Genomic DNA, 18,953 nt, shown 5'->3' on the forward strand with positions numbered 1-18,953 from the left:
TGTGAAATAGAAAGATACTATGAAAAAAAGCCAAGAGTTTCTTCTTAGTCACAGATGAATGTTATTTGAGTTCTTTGGAGACTAACAGACCTGCCACCAGTTCTTTTATATCCCACAGCATATATATATTCAAGAGAGAAAGTGGAGGAGCCTAGGTTGGGGTATTCCTTTTCGAAGGGAAGGTTAAAATGGAAATTGATGTTACCACTCCCAGGAATAAAAAATGAATAGAAGACTTCAGACTCTCAAGATAAAAACAGAATGATTAATTGTTAAGAGAGTCAAGAGGGAGCTAAAAGATATTAGATGAAGCTCTATTTGTCTCCCAGAAAACACCAGGAAGTATTTAAGACATCTTATATTTCTTCTCCTGTAGTTACAAATAATAAAAACTCTTAGAGCCCTCATAGGGCATATAGCCCTCATATGTCTACTGTCAGGGACAGGAGGGAAAGAGAAAAACTAGGAGAAATGTTCTTTTCCATGGAAGAACTAGGGAGGAGAAACACCCCAATCAGAAGCAATAGGTGATAACATCTGGACAGAAGCATATGGGCTGGGGCTCTTGGAAGAAAAGAAAGGGGTTGTGCTAATCAGGTTTGGATTTCAAGAAATAGTGGCAAAGCCTCACAAGTTGATATAGCTACAAGGTTTTACTGAATAATATACAAAGCATATGAACATAGCCATTGGATAAGGGCACAAGAAGATAGGCACATCTACTTGACTATCCACAGCTGGATTCTCATCTTTGTTTGGCCTGAAGAAATGAAGCTACATATATAACTCCTCTCTGAAAGCAGGCTATCCAGATGTATATGTATGTGTGTGTGTGTGTGTGCGCGCACGCGCGCATGTGTGTGTGTGTGTGTATATATATATATATAAAATATATGTGTATGTGTATATATAGTATAGGTATATATATATGTATGTGTGTGTGTGTATATATATGTATATATACGTATATATATGTATATATATATGTATATATACATATATATGTACACACACACACACACACACACACACATATATATATATATGTACACATACATATATCCTGACCACTGGGCAGCCCACAAATCTAGAAGCACTGCAATTCTACACTGAATTAGACAGAAATAGTTGGAGCCTCTTACAAGCCTACCAGTCATGTGCATGTGTGTGTGTGTGTGTGTGTTATAAGCTAAACACAGGGGGTTGGTAGAATTCCTTTTGAGTCAAGGAGTGGACGGCTATCCACTTATATGTAGCCATCATTCATTCTAGATGTCATTGCTGCATGTATCTAGGCAGAGGTTCTTGACATTTTTGTGACAGTGATTCCTTTGGCAGTCTAGTGAATCGTGTGGACTCTTTCTCAGAATAATGTTTTTAAATTCATAAAACATATATAGGATACAAATGAAACCAATTATATTGAAATAACATTGTCACAATATTTTTAAAAACAAGTTCACAGACCTCAGGCTATAAACGCTTGATGTAAACTGTATATTGTATATAAATTGTATATCAGTCCTGATTCAGGACTGATTAAGTGTCCCTGGGCCAACAGGAAGCCCTAAGTACTAACATTAGGGAGAAGCTCCCTGAGCTAGAAGCACACAACAATTACTCTGCTTCTCTGGGAGATGGGAATAGTTATTGCTTCAGGGTCTTTGGCTTTGATTTTCCAAATTCATAAGCAGCATTTTTGTCAAGTCTATGGGTTTTCTCTTGGATACATCTCAGGTGTATAGCAATACAGTGCCGTTCCTGGCTGTAAACAGGATCTCCCTAACTGTCCAGAGAGGGGAGTGCTTTGGATTGCTTGGCTTCAACGGAGCAGGAAAAACCACTACCTTCAAAATGCTGACGGGAGATGAAACTATCACCTCTGGGAATGCCTATATTGATGGCTACAACATCAATACCCACATTAAAAAGGTAGGATGCTGGCTTGGAACCATGTGGGTTTGCTACCTTGAGAAGTACTATTTGTATAAAAGGGAGTAATGAAAGGAAGATACTAGAAACAAAATGAGATCATTCTGAGGGATAACTTGCCCTTAGGGCAAGTACTAACCTAGTGGGATGGGTTTTGGGAAAGGCAATGGTGTGTAGGTACTCTAAAAGTTCAAGTGGAGGATGTTTTCAGTAACCTCCTAGAATATTAGAGCAAAAAAATAGAGAACTCCCACCTGGGCCCCTAACTACAGTACAGGTGGAGAAACCTATACATTCATCATTGCCTTGAGAATGGCAGAGGACTACCTCAGGTCTCTCCAGGACTACACTTACACTAGTCTGCTAGTCTACACCCAGCCTCATGAGCTTTCCAACCTCTTGGTTAGGTATTTGACATCCAGGAAGACCTAATTGCCTCTATTAACTACTGAAGGTGTTTGAATAGATCAGTGTTGTTTTTTTGTTTTGTTAATACCAGGTGAGCACTCAAAGTCCAAAATACTACTTCTCCTGTTCAAAAGTATCTCAAGTCTTACCCCAGGTCTTCTTGGTTCTGTTGTCTGTCTCTGGATTGCCCTGAAATGTTGCCTTTCTTAGGGCCATACAGACCCATGAGGAAATATAATGTTTTTATTATATCAGAGGAAAAGTGGCGGTATACAAGAACAGGTGGTATACTGTCATGAGAGTGCAAAAGATCTGAATTCTGGACCTGATTCCACCATAGGTGTCACCCTGGGGAAAATCATTTCATCTCTCTGGACCTCAAGTTCCTAATCTATAAAATAAATACAGCACTAAATAATTTCTAAAAATCTCTTCAAGGTCCAACAGTCTATGATTCTATGATCTGCCACAGAACCTGTCCATGAATGTGAAACACGAAGTCCAGGTTGGGTGAAATACAGCCTTTCTTACTCCAATAAGGTCCAATTTCAGAGAATCCAAAGCCCTCCTAGTAGTAGAAAGCATTCACAGGCCCCATAGGGAACAAATTTTTTCTGGGCAGGGGCATAGACAAAAAAAGACACCAGGTCTTTTGTCTCATCACGTTCAGAATTTTAGGCAACAATGTAAGGGAACTGATTCAGGAAACAGATACCATGTTTAACTTTGGGAATTACATTCCCTACAAACTTTTTGGGATGCCTTTCCTGGATCCATCCCTTTACAACAGGACAAGATTCTCTTATTTGGGATTATCACTAAATCTGTAGCCATTGCCTGGGTCTTAACTGTTATTTCAGGTACGACAGCGAATTGGTTACTGCCCTCAATTTGATGCCTTACTGGATTACATGACAGGACGAGAGACTTTGGTCATGTATGCCCGGCTTCATGGCATCCCCGAGTGCCACATTAATAGCCTTGTGAAAGATGTGCTGCAGACATTGCTTCTAGAGGCCCACTCGGACAAACTCATCAAAACCTACAGGTGCAACACTAATTCCCATCCACTCTTCTGTGTCCTTTTCTTTTAACAAGCAAGTAATTTATTTTCGGGATTAGGGATTAAAGAGTAAATGACTGAACTCGGGTATTGAAGTATTATCAGGGCTCCATGACTCAAAAGGTTTTATCAAGATTATAGTTATTCCTGCTCTTATGACACAGCTTCATCCTGCCAGACCCTTTGACCTTATCTGAACTCAGTCTCTAACTAGGCTACAGGGCTACACAAAAAGATTTGTCCTATGAGGTACCTTCCACAATAGAACACTAAGACACAAGAAAAATAGAAGCCATTTTTTTGTAATTTGCTCCTCTCTTGTTCCATTTCTCAAAATCTCCCTACATCATACCTCATTTTCTCCTTTGTTCCAGCGTATGAGAGAGATGATCCTTTTCTGCTAGACCAGCCCCTTCTATTTGTTCCCTTGATTCCATCCCCTCCTTCCACCTCCATAAACTTGTCCCTTAAAAGCATTGTTTCCCTCTCTCTCATCTTCAGTATCTCTTTATCTACTAACTCCTTTGTTGCCACCTACAAATATTTCCAGGTCTCTATCATCCTTAAAAAAAAAACACCTTTGTTTGACCCTGCCAGCCCCTCCAGCTATTGTGCTGTAGCTCTTCTCACTTTCATGGCCAAACCCCAAAAAAGCTGTCTAACCTAATTGCCTATGCTTCTTCACTTTCTGATCACTTCTCAACCCTTGTAATCTAGCTTCCAAACTCACTACTCAAATGAAGTTATCAATGATCCCTTAATTAATAAATCAAATGGCTTTTTCTCAATCCATAATCTCCTTGATCTCTCTACAGCTTTTGAAACTATCAACCTCCCTCTTCAACTGGATATTCTCCTCTCTCTTAGCTTCTGTGATCCTGCTCTCATTCAGGTTCACATGTTTAGTAACGTCTTTGAGTCTTTCCTCTACCTTAATCTTAGGTGAATCAATTACCAAGTCAAATTAGTTCTATCTCCACAGTGTCTCTTTTATCACCAAATCTCCACCATCTTTCGCCAGGACTATTTTAGGAGCCTCCTAAATGCTCTCCTTGAAGCTTCCAGTCATTTGCTTCTCCAATTCATTTCCCCCATAGATGCCAGTGTAATATTCATAAGATGCAAGTTGATAAAGCCATATCACTACCCTATTCAGAAATTTTCAGTGGCTCTCTATTATTTCTAGGATAAAATACCTGGAATTTAAGGCTGTCCACAATCTGGTTCCCAGACACCTTTCCAGTGTCCCTCCCCTCCACACACTCCATATCCCATGAAAGCAGCCTACTAGTTGTTGCCCCAAATCAATATTCCATTCCACTCCCATACCTTTGCATAGTCCTGTAGTGCTACTCTTCGAATACACTCTCTTTAACTCCACCTCTTAGAATCTCAATCTTCTTTCAGAGCTCATCGCAGATGGTACCACCTACATAAAGCCTTTGTTGTTTTCCCCAGTTATTGAGTGCTCACTTCCTCCACAAATTGCGTTATCTGCTTACATGTTGTATTAACACAGTAGAATGTTAAGTTTATTGAGGACAGGAACTGCGTCATTTTTGTCTCCACATTTCCATTGCTCAGCAAGAGGAAGCTTGTGGTGGATAGAGGGTCAGCCTTAAGATAAGAAAGATATAGGGCCAGGGCCTTCCTCAGGTCCCTCCTACCTCTGGGACCATGGACAGTCTCTTTTCAACTACATAAAACTGTAAGTTACAGATAAGTTGCTGATGTTCACTAGTGGAGTTCCACACTAGGAGTGGTCCACACAAGTGAAACTACAGGTCTAAACCAAGAAGGTCTGCACGGCCTAGCATACTTCCTTACACATAATAGGCACTCAGGAAACAAATCCTTGAAGCTACATTGCTCCACTGAAAAGACACCTCACTGGCTCACTATCTCTTCTTTCTAATTGGTCAGTAAACTAACATTTGTTTATTGAAAGTAGACATCGAAGAGGCACAGTGTGTGGAATCAAGAAGGCCTGAGTTCAAATGCCTCAGACACTTACTAGTTATGTGGCCCTGGACAAGCCTCAGTTTCCTCAACTGTAAAATGAGGATATTTGTAGCACCTACTTCCCAGGATTGTGAGGATCAAATGAAATAATATATGTTAAGAGCACTTAGCACAGTCCTCATATAGTAGACACTATAAAAATTCTTATTTCTTTCTCCTTCTCTTCTCCTGTGCAACAGGTACTAAGATTTCTAAGAGAATCAGTTCTGCAACAGCTATACACTGAACCAACCTTACGTTCACTAGCCTAGAAATTTTGTTTCTCCTGCTTTTGTCTGCTTGCTTTAGGTTGCCCCAGGATGAAATAGAGGCCAGTAGAAAGCTATGGACTTTGGCCCATGCCTTCTGCTTTCTATTCCCACATCTTAGCTGCCCTGACTTCATTGGCATGAAAACATATATGACCCAGGTCACTATCCCAGACAGTCAATCAGTAAACATTTGTTAAGCACCTACTATGTGCCAGGCACTGTGCTAAGTGCTGGGGATACAAAAAGAGGCAAGACAGTCCCTGCCCTCCTCAGGGAGACAACAAACAAACAAATATATACAAAGCACACCATAGACAGGATAAATAGGAGATGATTAACAGAGGTCTGGGAGGGTTCTCATAGAAGGTGGATTTTAGTTGGGACTTAAAGAAATTCAGGGAAGTCAATAGTCAGAGCTGAGGAGGGAGAACATTCCAGCCATGGGGAAGAGCTAGAGAGAATGCCTGGAGCTAAGATATGGAGTGTCTTGTTCAGGAACACGCAGAAGGCCAGTGTCACTGGGGCCAAGAGTACATGTCAGAGAAAGGTATGAGAAGACCGAAAAGATAGGAGGGCGCTGGCTTATGAAAGGCTTTGAATGGCTTATGAAAGGCTTTGAATGCCAAAGAGAGCATTTTGTATTTGATCCTGGAAACAACAGGAAGCCACTGGAGTTTATTGAGTAGGAGGGGGACCTGTGTTTTAGGAAAATCACATTAGTGGCTGAATGGAGGATAGATTGGAATGGGAAAAGACTTAAGTCAGGCAGCCCCACCAGCAGGCTGTTGCAGTAATCCAGGCATGAAGGGTTGAGAGCCTACAACAGAAAGGTAGCAGTGTCAGAGGAGAAAAGAGGATATCAAGATGCTGCAAAAGTAGAATCAACTGGCCTTGGCAACAGCTTGGATACAGGTGGTGAAAGACAGTGAGGAATCCAGAATGGCTCCTAGGTTGTAAGCATGAGGAGCTGAGAGTATGGTATTGTCCTTTACAGTAGCAGGGGAGGTGAAGGGGGCAGGGTGGTTAGGGAGAAAGAGAATGAGTTCTGTTTTGGACATACTGAGTTTAAAATGTCTATTGAAAATCCATTTTGAGATATCTGAAAGGCAATTAGAGATTGGAAATTGGAAGTCAGTAGTGAGATTGGGCAGGAAAGGTAGATTTAAGAATCATCAACATAGAGATGAAAATTAAATCCATGGGAGCCATGAAATAGTATAGAGGGAGAAGAAAAAAGTGTTCCAGGACAGAGCCCTGTGGTTACAGAGCATGATAGTGGAGGATCCAGCAGGGGAGAAATAGCAGTCAGATTAAGTAGGAAGAAAAGCAGGAGAGAGGGGTGTCCTGAAAACCTAGACAGAAGATAGTATCAAGTAGGAGAAGGTGATCCACAGTGTCAGAGCTGCAGAGGGTTCAAGGAGAGTAAAGATTGAAAAAAGGCAACTAAGTAACTTTGGAGAGATCAGTTTCTGTGGAATGATAAGGTCAGAAGCTGGATTATAAGGAGTTAAGAAGAGAATAAGAGGAGAGAAAGTGGAGACACTTATTGTATACTGCCTTTTTGAGGAGTTTGGCCACATAGGGCAAAAGAGATACAGGCTAATAGTGGGGATGGAAAAGTTAAGTGAGGGTTTTTTCAGGATAGGGGAGACATGGACATGTTTGTAGATAGTAAAAAACGAACTGCTAGAGAGGGAGGTTTTGAAAATAAGTGAAAGAGTCAGGTGACAGAGGGAGCAGTCTGTTCGAGAAGCCAGGACAGAGTGAGATCATTTGAACAAGTAGAGGAGTTGACTTTGGTAAAGAGAAAAGCTACTTCATCATGTGAGACAGAGGTGAAGGAGAAACTAGAAGAAGGCAACTGAGTAATAGGAGAAGAGGGAGTTCGCAGCAAATGGCCTCAATTTTTTCCATAAAACTATTCCTTGCTCCCTCAGTACTTTCTGAGGCCATTGCCTCTTCCTTAGCTCCAATATCAACCACTTGGTTGCTCTATGCTCTCCTCTACTCTTGAATCCTTTACTCCCTTGTCCTATTGATGATCATCTCTCACAAAACCCCAACCCTAGATTACTCCCACTGCCTACTTACTTTGCTCCTCCCTAGCTGCTGCTCAATGTAGCTGGAAGAACTGATGACTAGGTCCCCACCACAATATTGTGTTATCTAATCTCAACCAGACTCTCACTGTAGCAAGATCCCATATCACCCCTCCTTTCATTCAGCTGAGTACCTTGTTTCATACTTTACAAGAATAATTGAAGCCATTTGCCAAGAGTTCCCTCTTATCCCCATCTCATATCTTTCCTATTCTATCTCCCACTATCTCTTCCTCCATTCTTCTCTCTGATGAATAGGTGCCCCTTCTTGCCAAGACCTTCTTCAATTGTCTCATCCCCTAACATCTCCAGCAGATTACCTCCCATTATTATCCCCACTTTCTTGCTAATCTTCAATGTCTTCTTACATATTGGCTTATTTCATGCTTCATACAAACAAATCCATGTCTCCCCTATTCTTAAAAAGGATACCATAGAGTTCTCTCTTTTGTCTCTAATAATCTTTATGATTATGGCCAAAAAGCATGTTAGCCTGGGATTTTCAAGTTTTCACCAACAGGGATGATGGCCCTTCACACAAAATACCTATTATCCAACATCAAAAGACACTCTGGGAGCAGCTAGGTGGTACAGAGGATAGAGCACCAGCCCTGAAGTCAGGAGGACTTGAGTTCAACTCTGGCCTCAGACACTTACAAGTTGTGTGACCTTGGGCAAGTCAACCCAAATTGCCTCAAAAAAAAAACCCACTAAAACAGTCTAGTGTATCTGACAAGCTCCCGTTATTATCTCACTATCTCAGAGTAGTTGTCACTTTTCTGCAAACTCAGAAATCCTTACGAGATATTCTTTGTTTACTCCATAGAAACAGAATCTTCTACAAATTTAAGCATTGGACAATATGGCTTGTGTTACAAATTATTTATTAAAATGCAAAACAAATTCCAGCAACAATCTTTAAGGAATCCCACTGTTTATACCACTCCATTAAGACATTTGCCCATTTATCCCTATCATTGCTAACCTGCTCCCCAACTGTCACAAAATAGTCTTTTTTATTTTGTAGTTGCTGAATTTTTTTAAATGATGTAGAACATTATCAAGGGTTTTCTGAAGGTTTAAATACATTATATCTTTTGAATGACCTTTATTCATAGTCATATTTCCTCTTCTCCAACAACTTTAATCTATCATAGGATCATATATTTAAAGCTGATAGTGACCTTAGAGGCCATTGAGTACAACCCCTTAATTTTTCAGATGAGGAAACTGACATTAAAAGAGATTAATGATTTGCCTACAGTCACACAGTTAATAAATGTCTGAGGCAGGATTCAAAATCAGGTTTCTTAACTTCCATGTCAAGCATTCTATCTACTGTGTTATTCTCTCAGTCGCATTCCCCAGTTCATCTCCATTAGGATATGCTTGCTTTGACTTTTCAATGTTCAATGACCTTTAATTTTACTGTAGTTAATATATAGGCTTACTGTGTAGGGAGCTATGAGTTCATGGTTCACCATTTTCAGGGTCCTTAATGTGATCCTTAAGGATTTGCCTTATATACCTCTCCTTTTCTATCAAGGAAACTAGAAATTGATGCTCGTAGGTAGATAATAGCTATCTCCGTCTTCCTCTGTCTGCCTTTCCACATAGTGGTGGCAACAAGCGTAAGCTGAGCACTGGTATTGCTCTGATTGGAGATCCCTCAGTTGTCTTCCTGGATGAACCATCCACAGGCATGGACCCTGTAGCCCGACGCCTGCTCTGGAACACAGTGACACGGAGTCGTGAATCTGGAAAAGCCATTGTCATCACCTCTCATAGGTAGGGTCCATGCTTTGTTCAGTTCTTTGGAGGGCAGGGCAAAAACTGTAATGGGGAACAAGGGCTGTGAACATAGGTCATTGTCCTTATTTGCACTTCTGAGGGAAACTGAATTGTTAGACAGGAAAACTTTTGGGGTGGAGTGGGGGAAATGTCAGGTTCTTCTGATATTGAGCACACCTTTTCTATGAAGTTATATGCCCTGGAGTAGCATGGGGGGTAGGGGTAGGTGGTGCTAGAGAGGGAGGGAGAACAGAGAAGAAGCATCTTATATTTAGGTATTTGTTCCTTTATTTTTCAAGTGCTTTTGGGTCTTCCAGTGTTACCATTTACCAATCCAGGCCAAGTGCCAGGCCTGCCATCTGAAGAAATAGAACATAGAGTCCTGGCTCTGTCTGGCACACAGCCCTCGTTCTGCAAGGGGTGTCTCAGTGCTTCCTCTTCCTGGCTCTTGTCTCTCCAGCATGGAAGAGTGTGAGGCTTTATGTACCAGGCTGTCCATCATGGTGAATGGGCAGTTCAAATGCATAGGCAGCCCACAACACCTCAAAAGCAAGTTTGGGAGTGGATATACTCTGCTGGCCAAGATCAAACATAACATCCCAAAGGACAACATGGAGACATTCAAGAAGTTCATCAAAGAGACATTCCCAGGTAAAGCAGTTTGGGCCTCAAGAAGCAAAAATCTTCCGTCTAACCCCCTAACTGGCCATGTTGACCTGGGATGTTCCTGAAAAAGAAGAGGGTGTGGGAGGCTGTAATTGGACCCCCTTCAACAACTATCCCCTTTGAGCATTTTCCCATCCTTAAGAATATAAGTAGAGACTCTAAATTATTTTGATTTTTTTTATATTCTTAATTATTTCTTACTTATCCAAGTGCTGTTTAGCTTTGATTAGTTTTAAATCCCAGGTTGACTTTCATCTGCCACCAAATACACCCTTTCTGCCTTTTCTGGCTAACCAGGTAGCATGCTATCAAAGAACACAACAAGCAAAAGCTGAGCTTCACTGGGAACACAAATCTTTTCTCAGAAAAGCAATCACACAATGTCTTCCAAAGCAAAAAGACACACTGTGACTCCTCATTTCTCTTGGAGTCAGCCTTCTGGCAGCCTCAACCATGGGTAACTGTAAATTTAAAACCTAACATTCTCTCTGATTTCTGCACCCATCTCTGACTGCTAACCAGATGAAGGGACACTAGTAGAGCTGTTACTTTTTAAAAAGCATCTTAGTCAGCAGAGGACCAACCCCTGAGCAATGAGTAAGACAAAAGCAGCTGAGAAGAAATTAACATCTGGGGGGGGGCAACTAGGTGGCGCAGTGGATAGAGCACCAGCCCTGAAGTCAGGAGGACCTGAGTTCAAATCCAGCCTCAGACCAAAACACTTAACACTTACTAGCTATATGACCCTGGGCAAGTCACTTAACTCCAATTGCCTAAAAAAAAAGAAAAGAAAAGAAATTAACATCCAGTATGGTTGCTCAGTTTGCCAACCAGAGGGGAGAAAGTCTTCATTGATTGATACAGGTAATGAAAGACAAGCCATCTGGCACAAAAGCTGAGAAGAAAGAGAAGCAGCAGGACAAGGAATCAAGAGACATAAGAAGGGAAAGAAGGAAGAAGACGAGAGACAGAGTGAACACGCTCCTGAAAACTATGAGAAGTTTAATTGGAAAAAGTCAGCTACAGAAAGAGAACTGGAACAGCTCTGCATTGTCTGAGCAAATGCCCTGTTGGGTTGGATTAGAATGGATTGGATTGCATTTAATTTAATCAAATTGAAAAGCTCTTTTTTTCCTAGACAGTCATAGAGTTCATCCTGAGGAATCAGCTTTATTTTCTGGAAATATGACTTGTCATTTTCCTGCCTCCTGTATTATTTCACTGATTTACCTATGGTTCAGGATGTTATTCAGAATTCATTAAATATTATTACAGAATAGATTTCACATCACATTGATCTGTCATAATCAGGTCCCCTATATAGGACTTTCAATTGTTTTACAACAATTAAAGACATGTTTTTAGCATTCTCCATGCCTAGAATTCTGTTCAAACTTGGACTTCAAGGGGAACTTAGAGAAAATTGCAACCTATATCTTGTCTGTGAAAGTATCATCTTTTTTTGGGAATGGAGAATATGTTGGCTTTGGAGTAAGCCCCATTTAAGACAGCCTCCCATGAATTCTCAAAACAAAGTATACCTAGCTTCACACATCAAAAGTCCAAGTGATAGAGATGGTATAAAATCCACTGTGTTACTGATGCAGAAAGGATAGCCAGTGGTTAGAATGATACTTTCTAGCAAATCAAAGCAATTTACAGTAAACACAATTTTCTTTCTGAAGAATAAGAAAAGCCACTTGGGAAGAGAGAAGACTGCCTGAGCCTCAAGTCACTAATTAATTTTGCAGAAAGAGAAGCCAGGAGATGATACACTTATCTATGCTTCACACCACCTTTTGTGAGAAGAGGGGGCAAATGACCAAAAAATAAACATAAATATTAGAGACTTCTTCAAAAAAGCAAGTTCTAAGGCTGCTGCTGGACTGGATACCCATGCGTCCTTAACTCTAGCACCTCTCCATCTTCATCCATAGCTATATCTTTAATGTATCACAGTACCTGCTGTCCAGATTGACCCTGAACAATCAAGAATATTAATTGTGTTGAATGTAGTCTGTTTAATAAGATAAAGTTATAGTGTGCTTTAGAAAAATTTTCATCAATAAATAGTTTAAATGTTCTAAGTTTTATCTTTTAAAAGGTTAAACTTCAGCAACTGGAAAATTAAGTTAAATTAAATGACTCACTCTCAACATTACTGGATAAATAAGGTATTCATGTTCTTTTTTAAAAGTTCTCCTCTTTTGTATTATCCAAGCTTATGCTTCTCTCAAGTGTCATGAATAATTGAATTGACTTTAGCTATTAGACTAGATTGAGAAATAAATGTGCCAAGGACTGGCCTTCTCCATGCCCTATCCCTCACAGGCGACATCTCTTCCTCTCTGTCAGGCAGTATCCTAGAGGATGAGCACCAAGGGATGGTTCACTACCACCTGCCCAGCAACGACCTCAGCTGGGCAAAGGTAAGTAAGGAGACCAGACCTCATAGGTGCCAACCATCCTGGTCCTGCCTCTGAGGAAGGGTGCAAAAAGAAAGGTTCTGCCCTCACAGAGAACACATGATCTAGTGTGCCACCCAGATATCTGGAAACATGACAGTCTGCTCCATGGATGAAAATCCTTCCACCTCTTATCCTCTCACACATTTCTTCTCTCTGTACTTCTCCAACACTTACGATGGCAACACTGGCCAGTATTTCTTAGCCCTAATTCCCTCAAACTGATTTAAATTCCTTGTATACCAAGCACAGACTTGTGAACACCGAGCTTAGTAGATGTATGACCTGAAGGACTTTACTAGCCTGGAGTTTACAACAGGCCAAGGTATAGAATCTATGGGAGACTTTTAATCTCTGCTTCCTTCCACATCAAAGGGTTCTGAGGCTATTATTTTCACACTTTGTATTCAGCAAAGACATAGAAAAGGTCTTTCCCTTTCCAAGGCCCCTTCCTTTCCAGTCCCTTAACTTTTGTTGCCTGACATCCTTAGGAACCAAAAACTCTGAGTTTTCCCCACCTTGCCTGCAGAGAACTTTATTAACAGTTACTGTCTGTTGCCCCAAAGGTGTTTGGTATCTTGGAGAAAAACAAAGATCAGTACGAACTGGATGACTACTCCATCAGTCAGATCTCCCTGGAGCAAGTCTTCATGAATTTTGCCCATTTACAGCACCTTTCAGATGAAGAGGAGTGATAAGAGTGGCCACCATTCTATAATCTAATTTTTATTCATGGTTGGTACAGAAATAGGCATTTACTCTGTATTTGCTAATATATAATGTTAATAAATTGAATAACCTGAAGGAGAAATTTGACCTTCCTCTCTGAAGGCCAAGACACCCTGAAGGTGAGGGCCCACAATCTCACAATCTCGCAATTCTCCCATGAGAACCAGCTTAAGAGGAGAAAAGACAAACTTTCAACCTGAACAGAGGGTCTCCGAGGTTCCTTCTCCTTCTAGGCAGGTGCTGGAGGTGAACACTTCTCCAGGAGTGCCAATGGCTTCATGGAGCTCCTCCGGCGTGTCCAGCCACTGAAGAGCTGCTGAGCGGAAATCCTTATCCTTTTACTTCCACTCCAGACTTCTTTGTACCAATAAGTGTGTGCGTGCGTGTGTGCGCGCGTGCATGTGTGTGTGCGTGTGTGTGTGTGTGCACGTGCGCAGATTGCGCTAGTACTCGTGGCACTTCAGTGCCAACTAGCTCCTGAGCAAGGGTTCACTTACGTTTTGAAGTAGCTCTAAGTGCTGACTCCAGTTTTAGTTATAAAGGTCTTTATGTGTCCCTTCCCCCAAAGGGGAAAGCAAGGAAAGCCTGCTCACATTATGGTTGGGGTATTGGTGAATTTCCAACCCTAAGGGCATTAGCACCTCAAAGAATGTAAATGACTGGTTTAGACATCCTGCTAATATTCCTAACTCCAGTCTCCTTTTCGGGCCAGCATAGCCAACTAGAACTGAGGTGACTCTTTCCCCAGTGCCCATGCTGTTCCTATTATGTCTCTAGAGATCCTGGGTTGAAAAGTTACAACTTCTAGCCAAGGCCTTAGAACTCCTCTAGCATTTTTGGAATAGGTTCCAAAGAGTTTGGGAATCAAGACGGCATAAATTGGAGCTCCCTACTCAATAGCTTATGTTAGGAGAGAGCAAGTGACAGCCTTTTAGAATCAAAAGAAGCTTAACTAAAAGGGTGCATACACTCTAGGCTAATGCTACCTGGTCCTAAGAGGGGAGAGGGAGAATGCTTCTTACTCCTCTGCTTTCAGTACAACCTACCTACAGACTTAGAACTCTTAGAATGCTGTAGCAAAATAGTGCCTGGTTAGGTCTGCTTTGGTAAAGCCTTGTCAAAACAAAGTGTTCATTAAAGGCCATGACTGCTCATGACATTATTATTCAGGAACTAATCAGGGCCTGGGCCCATTTCTGTCATGGAGGATGTGCCTTAAAATATACAGCCTTGGTCTTCACCAAATCCCCAGGAAGAGAGGGAGAAAGTATAGTCTCACTGATAAAGCCACAAAAATAGGAGAGGGTGGGTACCTTGTCCAAAGTGACCCAGGCAGCAGATGAACTGAAGATGAGCCTAGGTTTAGTGGACTTTGCGTTTTACCACTGTGCCTGCTTTCAAGAACTCTAAGGTATTTTTTACTCACACCTTCTAAATGCACTTTCTTAGAACAGCTAAAGGATTGATAGTAAGGGACATGTTCAGAGAAGAATGCTCTGTTAGAGCACAGAGGGAGGTGTGGAGTAGCACAGCCAGGATTAGAAGCTTCACAGGAGACTATATTTCTGTTGTCATTGGTCAAAAACTACCTCATTTTTGTATAATATATAATGTATGTATTTGTTATGTATGTGTGTATGTATAAATACATATCCTAGTGTATAAGTTAACCTTTTATACTTTTTTCTTAAACATAACCATTTATTTAACAATAAGATGAAATAATATTATAGCTACTAATATCTTAAAGGAAAGGCATAAATGATAAATACATCCAAATACTCATATTAAACATAGATGATACTTTCCCACCTGTGTATTTAATATCTATGGTGAAGGGTGGGTACACATTTATAGGAAACTGGCAGGGTCAGACCATAAAGGAAGAAAACTCATTCGCTGTAGGTAACTCACAACTCTAGACTGTAGGCTTCAATGTTTTTAGTCTTTTCAGTAATATTTTAAAATTAAATTAAATTTCTTTTTTGTTTTATTTTAAATTCCAAGCTGTCTTCATCTCTCCCTCTCTGCCTCCCTCCCTACCCCACACTAGAAAAGGCCACCGTTTGACACAGATATATACATGGATATACATATACATATATTTGTGTATATATGTGTTTATATGTGTGTAAATATATGTTTGAAATACATCATTTGTATATACATATATATATGTATATATATATATATATATATATATATATATATACACACACACACACACACACACACACACGTACACACATGTAAAACCACACTATGCATACTTTTATTTATCAGTTCTTTCTCTGGAGCTGGATAGCATCTTCAGGTCCTTTGTAGCTGACTTCAATATTTATAATACTCAGAATAGCTTAGTCATTCACAGTTATTCTTCGAACACTATTGCTGTTGCTGTATCCAACATTCTTTTGGTTCTGCTTATTTCATGCAAGTCTTTCCATGTTTTTCTAAAAATCAACCTGCTCATCACTTCTTACAGTGCAGTACTATGCCGTCACAATCATATACCACAACTTTAGTCATTCCCCAATTGATGGGCATCCCCTCAATTTCCAGTTCTTTGCCACCACAAAGAGAGCTGCTATAGATATTTTAGAACATATAGGTTCTTCTTTTTCCCTGATCACCTTGGGAAACAGACCTAATACTGGTATTTCTGGGTCAAAGAATATAGGCAGTTTAATTACTCTTTGGGCATAATTCCAGATTGTTCTCCAAAATGACTGGATGAGTTTACAGTTCCACCAACAGTGTTTCAGCATCCAAATTTTTCCACATCCCCTCCAATATTTGTCATTTTCCCCTACTATCATTTTAGCCAATCTAATAGGTATGAGATGATATCTCAAAGTTGTTTTAATTTGCATTTCTCTAATCAATAATGATTTAGAGCATTTTATGACTATGTATAATTTTGATTTCTTCATCCCAAAACTGCTTATTCATATCCTTTGACAATTTATCAATTGGGGAATGGCTCCTATTCTCAAAAATTTGAAAAAGTTTTCTATATATTTGAGATATGAGACCTTTATCCAACAAACTGTCTATAAATTGTACCCCAAAATTTCTGCTTTCCTTCTAATCTTGGCTAAATTAGTTTTATTTACACAGAATCTTTTTAATTTAATGTAATCAAAGTTATCCTTTTTGTATCTCACAATGCTCTCTTATCTCTAGCTTATTCATAAATTCTTCTCCTATCGATAAATCTGATAGGTAATATGTTCCATATTCTTCTAATTTACTTATATCTCCCTTTATGTCTAGGTCATGTATCCATTTTGGCCTTATCTTGATAAATGGTGTAAGATACTGGTCTATATCTAGTTTCTGCTAGACTGCTTTCTATTTTTCCCAACAATTTTTTTTTATCAAATAGTGACTTTTTATCCCAAAAGCTTAAATCTTTACGTTGTCAAACACAAGGTTATTACAATTGTTGCTACTGTGTATTGTATGTTTACTGTGTTCCATTGATCCACTTTTCTGTTTCTTAGCCAGTACCAGATAATTTTGATAATTACCATCTTACCAATTTAAGATCTGGTACTGCTAGACCTCCTTTCTTTACTTTTTTTTTTCATTGATTCCTTTGATATTCTTGACCTTTTATTTTTCCAAATTAATTTTATCATTTTTTTCTAGCTCAATAAAATAATTTTTTGGTAATTTGATTGGAATGGCATTGAATAAGTAGATTAGGTAGAATTGTCATTTTTATTATATTAGCTCTGTCCACCCATGAACAATTAATATTTCTCCAATTAATTTAAATCTGACTTTATTTGTATAAAAAATATTTTATAATTATATTCGTGTAGTTCCTGGAGTTATTTTCATAGGTATACTCACCAGTATTTTATGCTGTGTATATTTATTTTAAATGCAGTATCTCTTACTATCTCTTCTTGCAGGGTTTTGTTGGTGATATATAGAAATTCCAATGATTTAACTGGGTTTATTATTTTCTATCCTGCTACTTTGCTAAAATTATTCTTTCAACTAGTTTTTTTAGTTTAACTGTTATTTTCCAAGTATATCATCATATCATCTGCAAAGACAGATAGTTTTATTACCTCATTGCCCATTCTGATTCCTTCACTTTCTTTTTCTTCCTTTATTGTTATAATAGCATTTCTAATACAATATTGAATAATATTAATGTTAATAGGCATCCTTGCTGGTCTTATTGAGAAAGCTTCTAACTTATCCCCATTACAAATAATGCTTCCCAATGCTTTTAGAGAGATGCTTCTTATCATTTGAAGGAAAAATCTATTTATACCTATGATTTCCAGTGTTTTTAATAGGAATGTGTTGCGTTTTGTCAAACATTTTTTCTGCATTTATTAATATAATTATATGATTGTTACTTTTGTTATTGACATAATCAATTATGTTAATAATTTTCCTTATGTTAAATTATCTCTGCATGCCTGGAATACATCTCACTTGGTCACAATGTATAATTTTTGTGATATATTGTTTTAGTGTCCTAGCTAATATTTTATTTAGGATTTTTACATCCATATTCATTATTAAAATTGAGCTATAATTTTCTTTCTCTGTTTTTGCTCTTCCTGGTTAGGTATCATTACCATATTTGTTTCATAAAAGGAATTTGGTAGGACTCCTTCTTGCCTATTGTTCCAAATAATTTATTTAATATTGGAATTAGGTGATCTTTAAATGTTTGGTAGAACTCACTTATAAATCCATCTGGTCCTGATGATTTTTTCTTAGGAAGCTCATTTAATTTCTTTTTTTGAAGACTGTTCAATTTCTTTTTCTAAAATAGATTTATTTAGATATTCTATTTCCTCTTCTCTTTATCTAGGCAGTTTATATTTTTATAAGTATTCTTCCATTTCACATGAATTGTTAAATTTATTGGCATATAATTGGGCAAAATGACTCCTAATAATTGCTTTTATTTCATTTTCATTAGTGGTTATTCACCCTTTTCATTTTTGAGCCTTTTAGATTTTTAAATAGTCTCTCCAAACCCAGAATTCTTTAGATACCAAGTTAAAATGTATACTTTTCCAATTACAGGACACAGAACTCAGATGTGTACTGAGATTTGAACATATATTCTTCCAAATGAAGGCAAATATATCTAAGATAAAGAATGGAAGGTACCATCTGGAAGATACAGCCACAGATGTTCCTGAATTGGTGAGCAAGTACCCTCAGATTAAATTGTGTAGAAAAGTATCAAATAAAATCTTATCATTATGAGAGCTAGATCCTCATGTGTTTGTAGGTTATTATTTTTTCCTTTTGCAAAGCCAACAGATTGGTGCAAGGATTATGGGCCGGAAACAAATAATAATAAATTACGTTATATAATATAAGATCATACATTTAAAAGTGGAAGGGACCACAGGGGCTATCTAGTCCAACATTCTTATTTTATAAATAAGGAAACTGAGGCCTAGGAAGTTAAGTGACTTGTCTAAGGGCACATAGCAGGAAGTGACAAAGGCAGAATTTGAACCCACCATCTCTGACACCA

General features: G+C 39.0%; 1 protein-coding gene across 1 annotated transcript in view; it reads left to right on the forward strand.

Annotated features, from left to right (window-relative positions):
- The window catches only part of LOC110221646 (phospholipid-transporting ATPase ABCA3-like), a 207,041-nt gene extending 188,367 nt beyond the window's left edge, over window positions 1-18,674 (forward strand). Inside the window, exons 26-32 of the mRNA XM_078152511.1 lie at window positions 1,738-1,932; window positions 3,201-3,388; window positions 9,393-9,563; window positions 10,027-10,217; window positions 12,588-12,661; window positions 13,264-13,432; window positions 18,491-18,674. Coding sequence (XP_078008637.1) covers window positions 1,738-1,932; window positions 3,201-3,388; window positions 9,393-9,563; window positions 10,027-10,217; window positions 12,588-12,661; window positions 13,264-13,392 — 948 coding nt within the window. The 3' untranslated portion in view covers window positions 13,393-13,432; window positions 18,491-18,674. The remainder of the gene's footprint in view (window positions 1-1,737; window positions 1,933-3,200; window positions 3,389-9,392; window positions 9,564-10,026; window positions 10,218-12,587; window positions 12,662-13,263; window positions 13,433-18,490) is intronic.
- Window positions 18,675-18,953: the final 279 nt, after the last annotated feature.

Source organism: Phascolarctos cinereus, unplaced genomic scaffold (genome assembly GCF_003287225.1).
Source record: "Phascolarctos cinereus isolate Bilbo 61053 unplaced genomic scaffold, phaCin_HiC Scaffold_4;HRSCAF=312, whole genome shotgun sequence".
Lineage (NCBI taxonomy): Eukaryota > Metazoa > Chordata > Mammalia > Diprotodontia > Phascolarctidae > Phascolarctos > Phascolarctos cinereus.